The sequence below is a fragment of the Hemiscyllium ocellatum genome, chromosome 34 (genome assembly GCF_020745735.1).
Source record: "Hemiscyllium ocellatum isolate sHemOce1 chromosome 34, sHemOce1.pat.X.cur, whole genome shotgun sequence".
Classification (NCBI taxonomy): Eukaryota; Metazoa; Chordata; class Chondrichthyes; order Orectolobiformes; family Hemiscylliidae; genus Hemiscyllium; species Hemiscyllium ocellatum.
The window spans coordinates 26,443,306-26,464,630 of record NC_083434.1 but is presented as its reverse complement, the minus strand read 5'-3'; the positions used below and the strand labels follow the sequence as shown (position 1 = coordinate 26,464,630).

Genomic DNA, 21,325 nt, shown 5'->3' with positions numbered 1-21,325 from the left:
ACTTGAACATTAGTATATCATGTACATCACCTTAAGTAGCAGAATGTTCTTAGTTTGTAGTGTTTCATTCAAAAAATAGAATACCTTATTGGCTTCACTGATCGAATTACCACAGCAGTTATGGACAACATAGTGTTAATTACCTGAAAGATGACAGTGAAATACACCACAATAATGGTTGTACTGATAAACAGTCGCCTCTCTTTTATATGATCGGATTCCAGCAAAACCACCAGAGCAAAAGCTACAGCTCCACGCAGGCCTCCGTATGACATCACCACCTGATCTATAATCTCCAGCTGCACCACACGGTAATGGTTCAGAATCCAGGTCTGAATTACAACACCTTATAAAAAATTGGAAGAGTGGGAATATTTTAGTTAAAGCTCAAACCTGTTAATTTTTTTTAAAAAATGCTTACAGCACCTTTTAAGTCAAAAGCACAGCATTGTTGCACAAACCAATACTTATTTTGTATCACATGACATGTGGCAGGATTGGCATACAGATGCCAAAAGATGAACATTTTGTAAGCAATGCAACCTTTTATTGTTCCATGTTAGTATTTTGGTTCCTTACTGAAGGTGAGTTTTGTTTTTTGGAAGTTCAATTCCATAAGTCATGGTAGCTCTGTGACAACTTATTTGTTTTCTATTTGGAAGTCTAGCCTGAGCCATTTCAGTCTGTAAATGTGTTGCTGGTTAAAGCACAGCAGGTCAGGCAGCATCCAAGGAATAGGAAATTCGACGTTTCGGGCATAAGCCCTTCATCAGGAATGCCCGAAACGTCGAATTTCCTATTCCTTGGATGCTGCCTGACCTGCTGTGCTTTAACCAGCAACACATTTTCAGCTCTGATCTCCAGCATCTGCAGACCTAATTTTTTACCCATTTCAGTCTGTCCATCCTTGGCTGCAGTCTACAGAAGAGAAGGTACCATTGGTGGTCAATCCACATCAGGAATCAAGAGATATCTTGTCTATTGTAGCCCGACTGCTTTCCTGTCTGAGAATGCAATCAAGCGTTTATCAAAATCCCTCACAAACTGAAGCAAATAATTTCAGAAGCCTGTACATGTTTAGATATCCAAAGTTACACAAACACACTAACATGCCTGTATTGTATTTGATTGGAGTGTACGTTGTCATAAATAGCATATAATAATTTTAAATCATAAATAAAACAGAATTCATTCATCTCTTAAAACTTTGAGTTGCAAAATAATCCACAACAAATCTATGAAACCACTGCAAACAAAATCAAAAACATTATCCTGGTGGTAAAATGGAGGGTGAATCTCAGGAAGGATACATTGGCTTTGAATGGAGAGCAATGCAGGTTTCCCAGAAAGCATTTGGGGCAGAAAAGGTCAATGTATGAGAACAGGTTGCATTCACTAGAATGTAGAAGATTGATGAATGATCAATTGGAGATATTTTTTAAAAGGGTCACTGAACTCAAAACGTTAACTTTGCTTTTTCTCCTTAGATGCTTCCAGTGTGGAGTTTTTACAGCAACTTCAGTTTTTGCTTGAGATATTTAAGAATGAGATCTGGTAGACAGAAACATTTTCCTCTAATGAGAGCATTAAGAACAAGGGCATATCAACTTAAAACTAAATTGAGGGAGTTCAGAGGGAACAACAGAAAGCACATCTTCACACAAAAGCTAGCAAAAATCTCCAACAGCTGAGTGTCAAAGTGGTGACTGCTATATTTTGTTACGTCAAAGTATTAAGTGATGGGAAGTTAAAATACAAATGACACTTATAAAACAATAAAGGACCTCATTAAATAGAAAAACATGATTGAAGGATTAGGGTGTAGGTTTGCTCGCTGAGCTGTAGGTTTGATATCCAGACGTTTCATTACCTGGCTAGGTAACATCATCAGTGGCGACCTCCAAATGAAGCAAAGCTGTTGTCACCTGCTTTCTATTTATATCTTTTTCCTGAATTGGGTTCCTGGGGTTTGTGGTGATGTCATTTCCTGTTCATTTTCTGAGGGGTTGATAGATGGCATCTAGATCTATGTGTTGTTTATGGCGTTGTGGTTGGAGTGCCAGGCCTCTAGGAATTCTCTGGCATGTCTTTGCTTAGTCTGTCCCAGGATAGAGGTGTTGTCCCAGTCGAAATGGTGTTTTTTTTCATCTGCATGTAGGGCTACAAAGGAGACAGGGTTGTGTCTTTTTGTGGCTAGCTGGTGTTCGTGTATCCTGGTGGCTAACTTTCTTCCTATTTGTCCTATGTAGTGTTTGTGGCAGTCTTTGCATGGAATTTTGTAGATGATGTTGGTTTTGTCCATGGGTTGTACTGGGTCTTTTAAGTTTGTTTGTTTGAGAGTGTTCGTGGGTTTGTGTGCTACTAGGATTCTGAGGGGTCTTAGTAGTCTGGCTGTCATTTCTGAAACTTCTTTGATATATGGTAAGGTAGTTAAGGTTTCTGGCTGTGTTTGGTCTGCTTGTCGTGGTTTGTTCTTGAGTAATCTGCACACTATTATTTGAGTATCTGTTCTTCTTGAATACATTGTATAGGTGGTTCTCCTCAGTTTTCCAAAGTTCGTCTGTGCTGCAGTGTGATGGCTTGTTGGAATAGTGTTCTGGTACAGCTTTGTTTGTGTGTGTTGGGATGATTGCTGGTGTAGTTACGTATTTGGTCAGTGTTTGTCGGTTTTCTGTATACACAGGTTTGTAGTTCTCCGTTGTCCATTCTTTCGACTATGACATCAAGAATGTGAGTTTGTTGTCGGTTTCTTCCTCCTTGGTGAACTTTATGCCTGTGAGGGTGTTGTTGATGATGTTAAATGGCTCTTCTATCTAGTTTCGTTTTGTGATGACAAAGGTGTCATCTACATAGAAATGACAGCTAGACTACTAAGCCCCCTCAGAATTCTAGTAGCACACAAACCCACCAACACTCTCAAACAAAAACTAACAAACTTAAAAGACTAGTACAACCCATGAACAAAACCAACTACATCTACAAAATTCCATGCAAGGACTGCCACAAACACTACGTAGGACAAACAGGAAGAAAGTTAGCCACCAGGATACATGAACACCAGCTAGCCACAAAAAGACACAACCCTCTCTCCCTCGTAGCCCTACACATGGATGAAAAAAAAACACCATTTCGACTGAGACAACACATCTATCCTAGGACAGGCTAAACAAAGACATGCCAGAGAATTCCTAGAGGCTTGGCACTCTAACCACAATGCCACAACAAACACAGATCTAGATGCCATCTATCAACCCCTCAGAAAACAAACAGGAAATGACATCACCACAAACCCCAGGATCCCCATCCAGGACAAACACAAATAGAAAGCAGGAGACAACAACTTCGTTTCACTTGGAGGTCGCCACTGATGATGTTACCTAGCCAGGTAATGAAACGTCTGGATATCAAACCTACAGCTCAGCGAGCAAGCCTACACCCTAAACCTCAACCTGAGCTACAAACCTTCACAAACCTTGCAAAAATGATTGAAGGATTGAATGATAAATTTTCATCATACACTACGATACTCACCGATAACTCTGTAGACAGAGATGAAGACTAGGGTGAGCAGGATAAAAGCTGTGTTCCATGTCCATATTCTTGTGTCCACAGCAGAGATTCCCAAAAACATGAAGATAATGGTCTCCGCTCCACTTGCCAGCATTTTCATTGCGTATCTGACAGTGGTGATTGACTGCTCACAGAGGTTGGCTTTTACGTATTTCTGACAGCAGATGCCACAAAACGTAATGCTGACGGAAAAGAACCAAGACGTTTAAGGACAGGGAGAACAGAAGCTAAACTTTAACAACACTGACGGAAATTAATCGCACCATTCATTAGTGCTTTTTAAACGTGTCCCTGGGAGTCCTGGAAGTATAGCTGCCCAATTACAGGGAGGAGTGTAGCTCTTCAGCAGCTACTCCTAACAGGAGTTTGAGACTGTACTCATTGCCAAGAAATCAGTCTCTTACCACTCCATGATCATTAAATGGATATTTCAACACCCAGAGGAACAAAGACTGACAGTCTATTCTACAGCCCGTGCCAAAATTCCTACTTTGTCAAAGGAGTCGAAGCAGCCATGGAGCTATGATTCTCAACTCTTAAGACTGCCAAGCGATCTCTACAAGTAACCACCCCGTCAACTACCATACTGCCCGAAACTGTAGACATTTCAAGTTATAAAATAAAACACTCTAATTCATGTCCGCAGCTGTGAATGGGCAATTGGTTGCGTACACAGAAGAATGGGGAATGGATATCTGAACCCAGTCACAAAGTCTCCCCATACCCTACGTACCTTCCCGAGCACTCCCAGAAGGTGCAACACTTGTCTATTTACCTCCCCACTCCTCACTATCCAAGGCTCCTGACAGGGGAAGCAGTGATTTACCTCCACTTTACTCATTCAATCTGGTCTACTATACTCACTGCTCACAATGTGATCTCCTCTATGTCAGGGAGATGGAATGCAGACTGGGTGATCTCTTTACAGAATGCCTGTGTTCTGTCTGCAAAACTAACTGAACTTCCAGTTGCCTGCCATTTCATGTTTCCTGGCCAATATTTCTCTCTCGGGCCTGCTTCGGTGCTCCAGCAAGAACAACACCTCATTTTCCTCCTGGGGGACCCTGCGACCTTCACAACCCAATGTTGAGTCCCATTAATTATAAAAGCCCGAATACTTTCTAAGTTGTTTAGCCACCCCTAGACCCTGTCGTGACATGGACTGTTTTCAGTACAGGTAACCTGATTTGTCCCTGTTATCAGCTTCTCTGTTTCCCTGTCTTACTACCAACCATCCCTTTGTCTGTCTAACTTTGTTTCTTACTCCCTGGGCTCCATCTCCAATTATTTGCTCACTCCTTCCCCCACCCACCCCCACAACTTCTCCTTGTCATTAGCATGAATCCCACCTTTTCCAAAGTACTCAGTTCTGAAGAATGGCAGACATAAAAACTGCTGATGCTATAAATCAGAAGCAAAACAAAAACAGACATTGCTGTAAAAACTCAGCAGGCCTGGCAGCATCTGCGAAGAGAAGGAAAATCAAAAAAAATGAACGTTCAGATCGAGGGGAAAGGTCACTGGATTCAAAACGTTGAATCTGATTTCTCTTCACAGATGTTGCCAGACCTGCTGAGTTTTTCCAGTAACTTCTGTTTTTGTTAAACCTGCTTTCTCTCCACAAATGTTGCCAAACCTTTTCAGTTCCTCTAGCAGTTTGTTTTTAATTGACATAGAGTTTATCCATCGATTCTGAACATTTAATTTGCATATTCTGTGCCTACACCCTCAATTCACAAACGTGCAAAAGGGACACTCATCCAAATTTATCCATTTTTAGTTTGAATGAGCCACAAGAGTCAAATGTGATCCTGTGTTCAAATACAAAATAGGACAAGCTCAGTTTCCAATAAAGAGTAGCGATCAGCCATTGGATACTGACTAATTATAACTGCAACCCAGATGGAGATCAGTTAATTCTGAGATATAAACTAAACATAGACTAGAAGATGCTAAGTCAGTAGGAAAGCCCCTCATTCCCCTTTCTTCTGTGTGTCCAAGGCATTACCCATCCACAGCTGACACTAACTACAATTAAGTGAGGGAACAGCTGAGTCAATGTTGAATAGATTTTTTTTAGAACTACTTACGCTAATATAGCAGAAAGTGATAGCATTTCTGCAGTGAGGTAGGACAGGTATGAAATGACAAAGACAAATCCAGGTTCGATCACTCTCACGTGCTTGGTAAATCTGGTAACCAGGGACAACAGGAATGCAAAGACGATACCAACAGCAGTTCCACCCAAGCTCACAACAAAGAAAGAAACTGCAAAGAAAAGAAGTCCCATATTAGACATCAGATTTTACACATCAAAATATGAACAAGGATGTCATCTGAACAGCAATTTACATGGCGCCTTTAATGAATTATAATATTCCAAGGTACATCACAGGAGTATTAACAAAACACCTATCTAGATACTAGGGCAGGTTGATTCTTGGTCAAAAGGAGGCAGATGTTTCAGGGAGGAAACTCCTAATGGTTATGGTCTAGCTGCTGAAGGCATGTCCACCAATGGTAGAACAGTTACAATCAGTTCAAAAGGGGCAAGGCACATTCAGAGCATGGTAAGGTGTTAGAGATAGGAAGAAGCAATTTAAAAACAAAAATTCAGGAGGTTGCGATCGAGGCATTGTCTAATCAATTTCTCACATCATTTCATGGTCACAGGACAGATTAGTGAACAGAATATGATGCAAATAATGATACGGGCTGCAGATCTTTAGCAAGGCTTAAGTTAATGGAAAATGGAAGCAGTGTATTGGAGTAGTCAGTCTGGTAGTAACAAAAGTATGTAAGACGGTTCCAGCAGAGGAGTTAAGGCAGGACTCGACATGGGTAACATTGTAAGGTGGAAATAGATCTCTTCCGTATTTTCAGGTTTGAATTCTGTTTCTTTCAAAAATGGTCGATCTCGTTGAAATCAAAATAGCCAACACTGTTACATAACTAGTTCCAGAAGCTTCTGAACCCTCCTGAATTGCATAGACAGACATTCTCACTAAAGTTGACACAAAAGGATCTAGACATAAGCCATTTCTTTCCAGCCAATTCTGGACAAAGGGAGACATCATGACCCATTATGTGAAAGTGAGCACTAATGCTTTTACAGTTACCTCATGACCTCCAAATGGAAATTCTAATGGGGAGGGAAAGATACATTGTTAGATTAACTACCTTCCAATTAGCCCACTCAGATGAACCATCAGCATCTGAAATACCCACCCTTATTGCTTGACAAATAGAGTTTGTTAAATTGCTTAACTGTACAATTCTAGGATTTGAAGTCAATAACTGTTCAGCCTCCAGAGGGAAAGCAGAACTCCAGGCTGAATTGGCAGCCTGTCTCTCCATGTCAGTGTTCACCTTGCTAGCTGGAAAGAAACCTAATGTGTTACCTGCAAAAAGGGGGAAAAAAAAACAACCGAGCCCAGCTCACCAAGGGAACGATCGTTGGACACTGAGCTCCAGGAAATTGTAACTCAAACTAATTTTTAATCTCTCAGATTTACTAAAACTTGCAATTTAAGATCCATCTTCTCTACAATGGGGTCTTGATCAGATGGTCCAATGGGCTAAAGAGTGGCAGACGGAGTTTCATTTAGATAAATGCAAGGTGATGCATTTTGGAAAAGCAAATCAGAGCAGGATTTGTACACTTAAATGGTAAGGTTCTAGGGAGTGTTGCTGAACAAAGATCTTGGAGTTCGGGATCATAGTTCCTTGAAAATCGAGTTGCATGTGGATAGGATAGTGAAGAATGTATTTGGTATGCTTTCCTTTATTGGTCAGCACATTGAGTACAGGAGTTGGGAGGTCATGTTGCAGCTGTACAGGATATTGGTTAGGCCACTGTTGGAATATTGTGTGCAATTCTGGTCCCCTTCCTATTGGAAGAATGTTGTGAAACTTGAAAGGGTTCAGAAAAAGATTTACAAAGGATGTTGCCAGGTATGGTGGATTTGAGCTACAGGGAGAGGCTGAATAGGCTGGGGCTGTTTTCCCTGGAGCATCAGAGGCTGAGGGGTGACCTTATAGAGGTTTACAAAATTATGAGGGTCATGGATAGTATAAAGAGACAAAGTCTTTTCCCTGAGGTGGAGGAGTCGATGAATAGAGGGCATAGGGTGGGGGAAGATATAAAAGGGATCTAAGGGGCAACATTTTCAAGCAGAGGGTGGTGCATGTATGGAATGAGCTGCTAGAGGAAGTGGTGGGAGCTGGTACAATTACAACATTTAAAAGGCATCTGGATGGGTATATGAATAGGAAGGGCTTAAGAGGAATACGGCCAAGTGAAGGCAAAAAAAAAAAGGACTAGATTAGGTTGGGAGTTGGACCAAAGGATCTGTTTCTGTGCTGTACATCTCTATGTCTTGTTGTCTCTATTCTGCCTTCCTTAATTTCTTGAGAAGTCATGTATGTTTGGAATCGCAGAGTCATTCCCTGCCATTTTGAATGTTATATTAATCAACCCTACCTTTGATTTCACCATTAAAAGAATTTTGCTGTGGGTTTATTTTAGAAATTAGAATCCAAAAGCCAGGGTTTTGTATTGCCCTTTCATCGGTGTCAATAAGTGATGGGAATAGAGAAAGGGAAAGCAGTAAGTGATACCTCACCACCTCCTGTTTAATAGGGGAACAGGACTCAAATTATATTTACCCCATTTCCCCATTATTCATGACAGGACGGATATGTAATGGGAAAATCATCTCTGGATTAAATATTACTCCAAGTTTACAAGTATGCTTCAGCTTCAGACAGTTGTCAGGCAGAGTCAATGGGTAAGGAAAAGAATTTTTGGATTAAACTAAATCAAGTGGCTTTGGCATCTCCAATATTTACTTTCAAAAGAGTGTCAGGTGTAGCTCACTGTTTCTCCAGTGATCTGAGATTATGGGTCAGATGTTTGCAGAGTCAGGGAGATCTATTTCAAACAATGATGGTCAGAATCTGGATTTGGAGATGCCTCCTACATTTCTGGTACATCCAATTTTCATTGGTAATGGAAGGATGGTGGGCTGAGCCATTTAAACTTCATTCGCAGGACAAGTTGATCTGATCTTTCTTCAAGGAACAGCCTCAGCCCACACGACGTGTTCCACAGCTTTATCATTGAGGTATCAATGCTCATGAAGACCAGAATAAAAGGTATATCGAACTATTGAGTTATTTTAAATCCCTTGGCTATTAAAGTTTGGAGCAAAGATACCCCATTGCTTTTTACTCAGGCACAGGCAATGTCAAGTAGTAGTTTCTATAAATATTTGAAAAAGAACTTGGAGTGCTATGATGATGTCATTATTATTGCTTGACTGCTTCCACAACCTGCCTATAACAGAGCAAGAGTCTTTAAGCTCCTAGTTTAATTAATAGCTCCAAGATATTATTTACAGGTTAGTTATTTTTGTTGTAAGTTTATGAAGGATTTAAACTTACTGAAGGAGTTTTCATGAATTAGATTACTTCTGAAATAAAAACTGCGTGTGTACAGCAGAGTTGAAGAAATCTATTTCATCTCAGCATGAAAATTGACATGGATGTGGATTACAGAGACCAATACTTAACAAGACTGAAGACCAAGTCCCAGGAAACTGAGGCAGACCTTTTAAACAGCCTTCACAAATGAAAACCCATGTTGTTCAAAGCATTTTCCACCTCCTCCACACCCCAATCACCCCCAAATTTTTTTTTAAAATATCAGGGCTGCAAACCTAGAAATTTCTCAACAAGTTACTCATCTCCAAGATAAAAATCCAGCTTGGAGTTCAGACAACACAAGACTTGTACGTGCTCTAGTCCAAAGCTTTCAGTGCAGTCCTACAGGTGGTGCCAACATTTCTGTCCAACTGCAACTGAAACAATGTTGGAGCACCACAGGGAGCAATTGATGATATGACTGCAGTCCCAAACATAAGTTTCCTGCCATACAAAAAGGCACTGATTTGGTCATTTTCTTACACATGCTTCAGTCTAACACCTACAGTGCAGGTTTGATTGCCTTTCAGCCTGTGATAGATTTAAAACCTTCTCCGCAAATCTGTCCCCAAGTATGGAAGACAAATGTCAAAGTGGCACTGAAAGAAAAGCTGACAATAAAACACCATCGAACTAAACAACAGTAGACATTGAGCCAAGGGCTTTGGCAAATGGGATTAGGTCAGATTGGGATATCTGGTCAGCATTGACGAGTTGAATCAAAGGGTCTGTTTCCATGCTGCACAACTCTATGACTTGCCTTCAGGCTGATCATTCACTAACATCAAAAAGGATATTTAGAGAAAACCAGTTGCTGTTTGGCGAGTTTGGGGGCGAGAGACGAGATGGAGAGAGTAGATGAAGCGTTGTGCTTTTGTACTTCTCACTTTTGCGCAGAGGTGCTGTCATACCTATGCCTTTGAAATAATCCAGGCCTTCAATGTTTTCTCCTCCAATTGCAACAAATGAACTAAAGACATTGTACAGCACCTTAAAAAAAGAAAAAGTATTATCAAGAGCAACCCATGCTGCAGAAAGATTACTTTACCGAAGCTTTTTGTTTGGATACAAGCAGCTCCCTACATTCAGACATCTTAGGTTTTTGTATTATCTTAAATATTGAATGACATTCTTGCCTGCACACACAAGTACAAAGCAGACATCTAATTCAAACATGCAACATTATTGGGTCATCTCTCTTTTATACAACAGTTGTCACCTGCATGTTTGCAAAAACTAAATTCCTTAGTTGAGTGGATAAAGTTATAAGTTTCTTTAAAATAAAAAAAAAGAGTCATCAGATAAAGTTATAAAGAGGAACAGAAGAATATGTGCAAGACATGCAACTTCATGTGAGTATCTTACCAGGAAATTAGGTCATGTCTAACTCAGTATCATAACCCCATCCATTCACTTTTATTCTATTATCCTGAAACTTTCAATATCCTGGCTACACCACCACCTGAAACTTGCTATTGACACTTCAACAGCTTTCTGGAGCAAGGGGAAAAGAGGAGACCACAGTGAAACTACATTAATGTAGGATGCCCATTAACTATCAGTCTAATATATCCCATCTTGTAACTCCCTCATACCACGCTCCCAACCCGCTACCCTCACAATCCGGATTAACTATTGGACCCAAACTGACAGAACAAGCATCACTCCTCATTCCCTAGCTGTCACCCAAAGTGTTCCAATATCTGCCCTATTGACAATGCATGAGGACTATGCAGTTTGCCAGATTAACTATTTCAGCTGAGCTCCACTTGTTAAATGAAGTAATTTTTACTCCCAGTTACACAGCCATGAGCACAAAACCCCAGCCTAGCACTTCTTTACACTGCATTGTCAGAGGTGAAGGTATCAGATGAAATATTAAAACCAATACATTCTGACTAATTCCAGCTTAAGTGAACATAATTAACCCCATGCCACTCAGACAGTAAAAGAAATGCATCGTCATTTACCTTAGCTAACAGTCTCAACCCTACAACATATAAGATGTATTTAAGTGGTTATGGAGGGCTTTGAGATACTCTAGTGTCATGAAAGGTGCTACAACAATAGATTCTTTTCCCTTCTATTTTCAGGACCTTGGTGTGCATGAACTGGTTGTCATACAACCTACACAACAGGGGGTTATACTATAAAAGCAATTCAGCATTTGGAAGCCCTTCAGAATGTAATGATAAATTACAGCTTTCTCTACATTAACAGCTTTCAATGAATGTAGATAATGCCAGGATTATCCAGATGTGTAAAGTATGAAAAAGGTACCTATTTTATCTATTCACCCATTTAATGAAAAATATAACTTAATTGGAGAGTAGAATCACTCATTATGACAATTCCTACTCAACAATTAGATGACAAACATGGACTCAGTCGAGGAGGCCAATTAGTCCCATTCTTCTTCACTGTGCCCACATGCCTAACAGATAGATACTTGAAGACAATCCAATTCCCTTTAAAAACGTTGATTATCACCTCTTCGATCATCCTTGCAAATTATAAGTTTCTGTTATCAATGTGATAAAATAGGTTCTGCTCAATTAAACTCTTGCATAGAAGTGCACATCTGTCCCTTTATTGTACCATCAGTTGGAGGAGGAGGTGGCTTTCCTTTGACTATTCTATCTGAAAGGAAGCGGATATTGTACACCTATCCTTTGTTCAATAGTTCCCAAGCTTCTCCAACCTAATGTTATAACTAAATTTTATGGGAGCTGTGCCCAAGTTGGGGACAAATGTTCTCAGAAAAATGCATGACAAATGTGGAGGATGTTTAAGGAACACTTGCTGATAGTGCCAATAGGATTGTCCCACGGAGGTAAGGACAGGATGGTAGGGTGGAGGAAACTTGGGTGAAAAAGGGGTGTAGAACATCTTGTCAAAAGGAATAAGGAAGCTTAAGTTTGAGGAGGCAAGGATCAGACAGGGCTCTAGAGGGTTACAAGGTAGCCAGGAAGGAACTGAAGAATGGATTTAGGAGAGCTAGAAGGAGGCAGGAAAAAGCTTGAGGGTAGGATTAAAGAAAATTCTAAGGCATTCTACACTAGTGAGGAACAAAAGGATGGCCAGAGTGACAGCAGGGCCAATCAGGGATAATGGAGGGAACTTACATGTCAGTCTTACATCCATGGTGGGCAAATTAGAGTCATATAGATGTATAGCATGAAAACAGACCCTTCGGTCCAACCCGTCCATGCCGACCAGATATCCCAACCCAATCTAGTCCCACCTGCCAGCACACGGCCCATATCCCTCCAAACCCTTCCTTATTCATATACCCATCCAGTTGCCTCTTAAATGTTGCAATTGTACCAGACTCCACCACATCCTCTGGCAGCTCATTCCATACACGTACCACCCTCTGCATGAAAAGGTTGCTCCTTAGGTCTCTTTTGTATCTTTCCCCCCTCACCCTAAACCTAAGCCCTCTAGTTCTGGACTCCCCAACCCCAGGGAAAAGACTTTGTCTATTTATTCTATCCATGCCCCTCAGTTTTGTAAACCTCTATAAGGTCACCCCTCAGCCTCCAACGCTCTAGGGAAAACAGCCCCAGTCTGTTCAGCCTCTCCCTGTAGCTCAGATCCTCCAACCCTGGCAACATCCTTCTAAATCTTTTCTGAACCCTTTCAAGTTTCACAATATTTTTCCGATAGGAAGGAAAACAGAATTGCACACAATATTCCAACAGTGGCCTAACCAATGTCCTGTATAGCTGCAACATGACCACCCAAATCCTGTACTCAATACTCTGACCAATAAAGGAAAGCATACCAAATGCCTTCTTCACTATCCTATCTACCTGCGACTCCACTTTCAAGGAGCTATGAACGTGCACTCCAAGGTCTCTTCATTCAGCAACACTCCCTAGGGCCTTACCATTAAGTATACAAGTCCTGCTAATATTTGCTTTCCCAAAATGCAGCACCTTGCATTTATCTAAATTAAACTCCATCTGCCACTTCTCAGCCCATTGGCCCATCTGGTCCAGATCCTGTTGTAATCGGAGGTAACTCTCTACGTTGTCCACTGCACCTCCAATTTTGGTGTCATCTGCAAACTTACTAACTTTACCTCTTATGCTCGCATCAAATCATTTATGTAAATGACAAAAAGTAGAGGGCCCAGCACCCTTGAGGCACTCCATTGGTCACAGGCCTCCAGTCTGAAAAACAACCCTCCACCACCACCCTCTGTCTTCCACCTTTGAGCTAGTTCTGCATCCAAATGGCAAGTTCTCCCTACATTCCATGAGTTCTAACCTTGCTAATCAATCTCCCATGGGGAACCTTGTCAAACGCCTTACTGAAGTCCATATAGATCACACCTACTGCTCTGCCCTCAATCTTCTTTGTTAAGTCTTCAAAAAACTCGATCAAGTTTGTGGGACATGATTTCCCAAGCACAAAGCTATGTTGACTATCCCTAATCAGTCCTTGCTTTTCCAAATACATGTACATCCTGTCTCTCCGGATTCCCTCCAACAACTCGCCCACCACCGAGATCAGGCTCACTGGTCTATAGTTCCCTGGCCTGTCCTTACCACCCTTCTTAAACAGTGGCACCACGTTTGCCAACCTCCAGTCATCCGGCACCTCACCAGTGACTATCGATGATACAAATATCTCAGCAAGAGGCCCAGCAATCACTTCTTTAGCTTCTCCCAGAGTTCTTGGGTACACCTGATCATGTCCTGGGGATTTATCCACTTTCAACCATTAAGACATCCAGCACTTCCTCCTCTGTAATCTGGACATTTTGCAAGAGGTCACCATCTTCCATATCCTTTTCCACAGTAAATACTAAATGAGTATTTTGCATCAGTATCTCCCCCATTTTCTGTGACTCCACACAAAGGCCATCTTGCTGATCTTTGAGGGGCCCTATTCTCTCCCTAGTTACCCTTTTGTCCTTAATGTATTGGTAAAAACCCTTTGGATTCTCCTTAATTCTATTTGCCAAAGCTATCTCATGTCTCTGTTTTGCCCTCCTGATTTCCCTCTTAAGTATACTCCTACTTTCTTTATACTCTTCTGAGGATTCACTCGATCTATCCTGTCTATACCTGACATATGTTTCCTTCTTTTTCTTAACCAAACCCTCAATTTCTTTCATCACCCAGCATTCCCTATACCTACCATCCTTCCCTTTCACCCTAACAGGAATATACTTTCTCTGGATTCTTGTTATCTCATTTCTGAAGGCTTCCCATCTTATTGGCAAAGATTTTGAGAGACAGGATTTATGATTATTTGGAAAACCATAGTTTGATTAGAGATAGTTAGCATGATTTTGAGGGGGCAGATCATGCCTCACAAGCCTTATTGAATTGAGGATGTGACAAAACACATTGATTAAGCTAGAGCAGGATATGTGGTGTACATGCATTTTAGTAAGATGTTTGATAATGGTTCCCCATGGTAGGTTCACTCAGAAAGTAAAATGGAATACAGGGAAACCTGTCTGTCCGGCTACAGAATTGGCTGACCCATAGAAGACACAGTGTGGTAGTAGATGGAAAGAATTCAGCCTGGAACTTGGTGACCAGTGGTGTTCCGCAGGGATCGGCTCTGGGACCGCTGCTCTTTGTGATTTTTATAAATGACTTGGAGGATGATGTGGATGGGTGATGTGAGTAAGTTTGCTGATGACACAAAGGTTGGTGAAGTAGTGGATAGTATAGAGGGCTGCTCTAGGTTGTAACGGGACATTGACAGGATGCACAACTGGGCTGATAGGTGGCAGATGGAGTTCAATCTCAAAAAGCATGAAGTGATTTACTTTGAAAGGGCGAATTTGAATGCAGAATAAAAAAAGGTTAAAGGCAGGACTCTTGGCGGTGTGGAACAACAGAGGGATCTTGGAGTCCATGTCCATATATCCCTCAAAGTTGTCACTCAAGTTGATAGGGTTAAAAAGGTGTGATGGCTTTCATTAGCAGGGGGATTGAGTTTAAAAGCCATGAGGTTATGCTACAGTTCTATAGAGCTCTGGCTAGACCACAGTTGGAATATTATGTTCAGTTCTAGTTGCCACATTATAGAAAGGATGTGGAAGCTTTAGAGTGGTACAGAGATTTACCAGGATGCTGTCTCGACTAGAGGGCAGGTCTTATGAAGAAAGGTTGAGTGAGCTAAGGCTTTTCTCATTGGAGCGAAGAAGGGTGAGAAGTGACTTGGAAGTGTACAAGATGATGAGACACAGAGTGAATAGTCAGAAACATTTCCCCAGGGCAGAAATGGCTGTCACGAGGGGTCACAATTTTGAGGTGATTGGAGGAAGGTTTATGGAGATGTCAGAGGCATGTTCTTTACACAGAGTGCGGTGGGTGCATGGAATGCACTGCTAGCAATGCTAGTAGAGTCGAATACATTATGGACATTTAAGCAACTCTTGGATAGGCACATGGATGATAGCAAAATGAAGGGTATGTGGGTTAGATAAGGATAAAAGATCGACATCAACATCAAGGGCCGATGGGTCTGTACTGTGCTGTTCTAGGAACTATGTTCATTTGGTGAAGCTTCTGAAGTATCCTCACACTCTTTCCAGAATTGCACATGTGATGATGCTACTCTTAACAAGGTTATGTTGTCCTTGTTTTTTTACCTCACAGCAGTTATAAAGACACCGGTTCCAGAGTGTCTAGTTTGGATGGGTTTTAGGGCCAACTTGATCATAGCTAGGAGATACTGCCTCAGGGAAAAGGCTTTCAAGTTTTAAAGAAAACATTCAGATAATGAAAGAGGAGTGGCCAGTTCTCCCTGTTCAGCTTTACTCTGGTTTGGATGGCATTGGTTTTAGCAGTCTGCTTGCTCTGAGCAGCCAGTCAGTTGTTTTGAAGTTGCTGGACTCAAAACAGCAGGTCCATGTTACCCTCCCTCTCTCTGACATCTCTCCTGTAAGACCCTGGGTTTGATTTTACCTTTTTTATCCAAGCGGGATTTATGGGGATTGTTGCAAGAATTTGGAACAGTATTATTAAATTGGGATAGTCTGTTGGGTTTTTGGGATAGGTTGTTATTCTGTTCTGAATTCAGTGCTAACCACAGAGCCACCGTGCCAAGCCAGACTTGCTCCAATTCTGTCAACATCTTGGCAAATCTATTCTGCACCTGCTCTAGTGCAACTGCATCCTTCTTATAGTGTGGTGATCAGAACTGCCCACCATACTCCAGCTATGGAGCACAGTAGTTCAGTGGTGAGCTCTGCTGCCTCACAGATTGAGGGACGAGAATTCGATTCCAGCCTCAGGCAACTGTCTATGTGGAGATTGCACATTCTCCCCATGTCTGTGTGGGTTTCCTCCGGGTGTTCCGGTTTCCTCCCACAGTGTAAAGATGTGCAGGTTAGGTGAATTGGCCATGCTAAATTGCACATTATGTTCAGGGCTGTATAGGTTAGGTGCATTAGTCAGGGGAAATGTAAAGTGATAGGGTAGGGGAATAGGTCTGGGTGAGACATTTTGAAGGGTCAGTGTGGACTTGTTGGGTCAAATGGTCTAGTTTCCTTATTCTGTGGAAACACTGATTTTAACTAATCTATCTACAGCTCCATCATAACCTCCTTACTTGTGTATTCAGCGCCTTGCCTAATATAGGCAAGTATCCCATATGCCTTAACTACTTATCCTTTGATCTTCAGGGATGTATGGACTTGCACCCCAAGGTCCCTCCACTCCCCTGTAGTTCCTAGGGTGCTAGCATTCAACTTACTTGCCTTATCAGTCCTCCCAAATTATATCACCTCACCTTTCTTGGAATTAAATTCCAATAGTCATATTCAGCACATCTGATCAGCCTGTCGATACTGTCCTGTAACAGAAGGCTTCCCCTTGTTATTTATCACACCTCCAATTTTCATGCCATCTGCAGTCTTACTGATCATACTTCCTACATTCATATCCAGATCATTAAAATGTATACAAATCAACAGCAAGGGACTCACCACCAAACCCTATAGCGCACCAATAACTTTCATTTGAAAACATTCCTTGACCATCACTGCTCCCTGTCATTCAGATCAGTTTTAGATCGAGTTTGCTAAATTGTCCTGGAGACCATAGGCTGTTCAGTTCTTCACTAGTCTGCCTGCAAGACCTTGTCAAAAGCCTTCTTGAACTTCATGTCGACTACATCAATCGCATTACTCACACCTACTCACTTCCTCAAAAAAAATTCAAACCAAAATTGTTCGATATGATCTCCCTCTCAGAAAGTGAAAGTCTATGTAGCAGAGATACCTCTATTGAGTGGATGAGTAACAAGAAGACTGAAGCTTCCAGTTGTAATTGTTGGGCGTTGGAGTGCATTTTAAGTTCAATGACTTGTCTCAAACAGCTGAAAACTACACAAAAACCAATTGTCAGCCAGAATAATAAACATACTGTACACCAGTGATTTGGCTCCACACAAATCTCCTGTCACAGGTTTGGATTCAGAAAGAAAAAATAAAGATCTAGCTCAAGATCCTGATGGACTAAGATGGATCATCCAAACTGAAAATGAACACATCAGCACAAATCTGAATTTGGTCCCTTCATTAACAATTGGAAAAGGAGAACGACCGAGGAGTTAATGTGCTGCTAAACCTACCACAGTGACAGCATCGTTCAGTAGAGATTCTCCAAACACAATGATGAACAACACTTCGTTTACATGGACTTCTTCAAACACAGCCAACACAGCCACTGGGTCAACTGCTGCAATCAAACTTCCAAACAGGAGGAATTCCAATAGACCAGCCTGTAGGGGTCCTGCAAACAAAGTGGAAACCACAAGGAATTTTAACTTTCAGTTGTGACTAGGGTAACAATAACAACTAGCATTTGCGTGGCACATAGTTAATGTCGCAAAACATCCCAAGATGCTTCACAGAAATATTAGCAGTAAGCAATCGTCACTAAACTACCCAAAGAGATATTACAGACGATAGGCCTTCGAGAACCCCTTTAAAAAATGATGAGAGAGATCTGGAAAGGGTTCGGAACAGAATTCATGGACACCTGGTAGTACAAAACAGCACCAGTGACATGAAAAAAAAAATCGAGGGTGTGTCAGAGGATCTTAGGGATGGACATGGTTAGGCAAATGGAAGGATGAAGTTATAAAGAGATTCAAACTAATAAAAAAGGATGGGATGTCCAATTAGTGACTTGATTGAAATTGGGCACCCATACAACATCATTATGGGTCCCTGCGGTTTCTAGTCAGTGCAAATGTTGTCTAAAGTGACTGGAGTGGTGAAAAAGTTCAATTTGATTTTATCTTGGAAGAAAGCATCCTGCAGGTGGAGGAGGGAGGTTGTATGGACTATGCAGTAAGTGTGCATCCTAACCTGACCCAAGCCCATCTGCAGTAAGATTTTGCAGATAAAATAGATCTAGCTCAAGATCCTGATGGGCCAAGATGTATCATCCAAATTGAAAGTGAATGTTGAAAATTAGCTAGGAAAGTGAGGAGGAGGAAAACAAAAGAACAGAATTATAGTCTTACAAGATGGATAGTGACAGGAAGCCTTGAGAAAGACGTAATGAAAACAAAAAAAAAGTCTCATGGTCAGACTCTCCAAAACCTTAGTGGTAAGACAATGGTGGGTATAATTCTGAAAAAGCAAAAAAGGTAAATACTTCATACCTTTTGAAGCCCATCTGCTCCATTCTTACACTAACCAGTAAGTGAGCATTGGTTCAGCACAGAACGACCAGTGAAAGCTGAAGGATTTGGATACAAGAGGGCAAGAGAGAGTTTGGCAGGGAAACAGTGTTATGTATGAATTAGAAGGTAGGGAATGGGCAGCTGCCAAAACCAGGAGATCAGGGGAGGGAGAAAAGACTGCTAGTGAACGTTCTCCAGAGACTTGGCAGCTCTTTAGTGTCTAAGACCAAGTGAATCAGGAAGAAAACGCAATGCATGCGTGCAGGTGTATTATATTATTACACACAAATGCAAAAGCAAAAATTAACTAAGATACTTCCCAGCAGGGAATAAGTGTACAAGGTAAAGACTCTGAAAGAGTTAATGTTGAAATTGCAGCTGAGGAACTGCTCAGCTGCAATTGGCTCTCCATTTCATCTGTAAAATGACCCAACTGGCTACACATACTTCAGAATGAAATAAGGTTAGGCAAGTTTCTTTTGCAACTGCTCAACGTCATTACAAACAGATTCCTCATTAACCACTAAAAAGTGTATCTACATATAATATACTAGGACCTGTACAGTAATTCTAGACATTGATCTAGCTCCTCAGAAGAGACTAAAAGGCTCAGATTGGATAGTGAGGTGTTAGAATAATCACATTCATGAAAAAATTCTAATTTAGTAATAATGACATCTTAATTAGAAACACAAGGACCACTGGCGAAGCGTACCCCTCAGTTTTGAGAACATTGATTCAATGTCAGAAGTCACATGACACCAGGTTATAAATCCAACAGGTTTATTTGAAATCACCAAGCTTTCAGAGTGCTGCTCCTTCGGCATGTTCCTGTGCGAAAAGAGCAGCACTCCAAAGGCTTGGCGATTTCAAATAAACCTGTTGGATTATAACCTGGTGTCATGGGACTTCCAACTTTGTCCACCCCAGTCAGACACTGGTACCTCCACGTCATTGATTCAATGTGCATGCTAAAGTTAAACTTCCATATGTGAAAAATCAGTTCATCTGGGATTTAAATCAAAGAATTAGCAAAACTGGTACAAGCCAAGCCCTTACTATCAACAGTAAGGTTACTCATACACATTTCCTGTAGCCAACTAGTTAGAAATTCTACCAGTATTAAATGTTTAGGGAAAGAAGTGAAAAAAACATTTAGAGTTATATTATACTCCAGAGAGCAACGACCACTACTTTTTTTAAAGATTAGATTACTTAGTGTGGAAACAGGCCCTTCGACCCAACAAGTCCACACTGACCCTCCAAGGCGCAACCCACCCAGACCCATTCCCCTACATTTCACCCCTTCACCTAACACTACGGGCAATTTAGCATGGCCAATTCACCTAACCTGCACATTCTTGGACTGTGGGAGGAAACCAGAGCACCCAGAGGAAACCCACACAGACACGGGGAGAATGTGCAAACTCCACACAGTCGCCTGGTTATTATAGTCTGGTCATACTTCCATTTGATAATACAAAGCCACACTTCTTACCCATAATACCCGTTTTGAAGATACCATAGAGGGAGAGACCAGTGGTAGCAGCATTCCATACTGTTCCAATGACGGCATACATTAAAATCGTTCCAAGATTCCCAAAGAAATGCCGGTTGGGCATGAAATATCCGGCATCCAGTACAATGGGTGGCAGCAAGTAAAAGAAGAAGACATTTGGTGTTAAAGTGAAGGAGGCAGTGTGATCGGCGGCCCAGACAATTCCTCCCAGGATGAGGCCCAGTACGATCAGCAGGGCACTTTCCGGTACCACCGAGGTGACTTTCTCAGACAGATGGAAAACTAAAAAGAAGCAAAACAGCAAATCAATAACTGGGATGACATGAATGGTGTGTGGATTGCAAGACTCAAAAAAAGGTGTTATTTGACTAAATTAAGTAGATGCGATAATAAAAACAGCTACATTCATAAGGTCAGTCACTCCTCCATTTAAAAGATCCCAGAAAGCATATGTAGAAGTAAAGAACACCAGCCTAGACACATGATGATGAAGCATCTACATTGCAGTTCAAATAAAGTACAAAATTAGTTACATTTTTCATGAGCAAGCAAGCTTGGAATGTATAGTAAAGAATATTGTTATGTTTTCACTAAGAGCATGTGATTGGAAGTTGAACTCCATCACAGCATTGTGACCATACAGTAAAAATCAGCTTCCTGATAGATGAGTATAATAAAAGTAGACCACAATTAGTCAAGTTATACATACAATTCAGAACTACATAGGTGTTTTTCTAATTACATTCAAAAGCATTAATGCCACTTATATTTCTACATGGATGCTACAATTAGTCAACCTTTGGGAACAGAATAAAAAGAAAAAAATATAAACCCAACTGACCTTAGACCAAAACTAAAACACAGAGCATGGAAGATGATCCGATTCATTCCATGATGCTCTTTGCAAGTACCCAGAATTGCAAATTCTCCTCCTTCACACCATTTCATTAACATTGTGAAGCATTCAGAATACAAAGATATTATATGCATGCAAGTTGTTAGCTTTTTAAATTTGCTAACCTGAAGACTCAACCAACAGTTACTTATGTTTAGTTTGTGTAATCAATGTTACATTTTCAGTAC

The 21,325-nt window shown here is 41.1% G+C and overlaps 1 protein-coding gene across 1 annotated transcript in view; it reads right to left on the bottom strand.

The window, feature by feature from the left end:
- LOC132832320 (sodium/hydrogen exchanger 3) overlaps positions 1–21,325 on the bottom strand; it is a 123,259-nt gene that overhangs the window by 26,063 nt on the left and 75,871 nt on the right. The window contains exons 2-7 of the mRNA XM_060850232.1: positions 20,222–20,524; positions 17,662–17,822; positions 9,966–10,044; positions 5,661–5,838; positions 3,532–3,752; positions 144–346 (exon numbers count right to left, since the gene is read on the bottom strand). Coding sequence (XP_060706215.1) covers positions 144–346; positions 3,532–3,752; positions 5,661–5,838; positions 9,966–10,044; positions 17,662–17,822; positions 20,222–20,524 — 1,145 coding nt within the window. The remainder of the gene's footprint in view (positions 1–143; positions 347–3,531; positions 3,753–5,660; positions 5,839–9,965; positions 10,045–17,661; positions 17,823–20,221; positions 20,525–21,325) is intronic.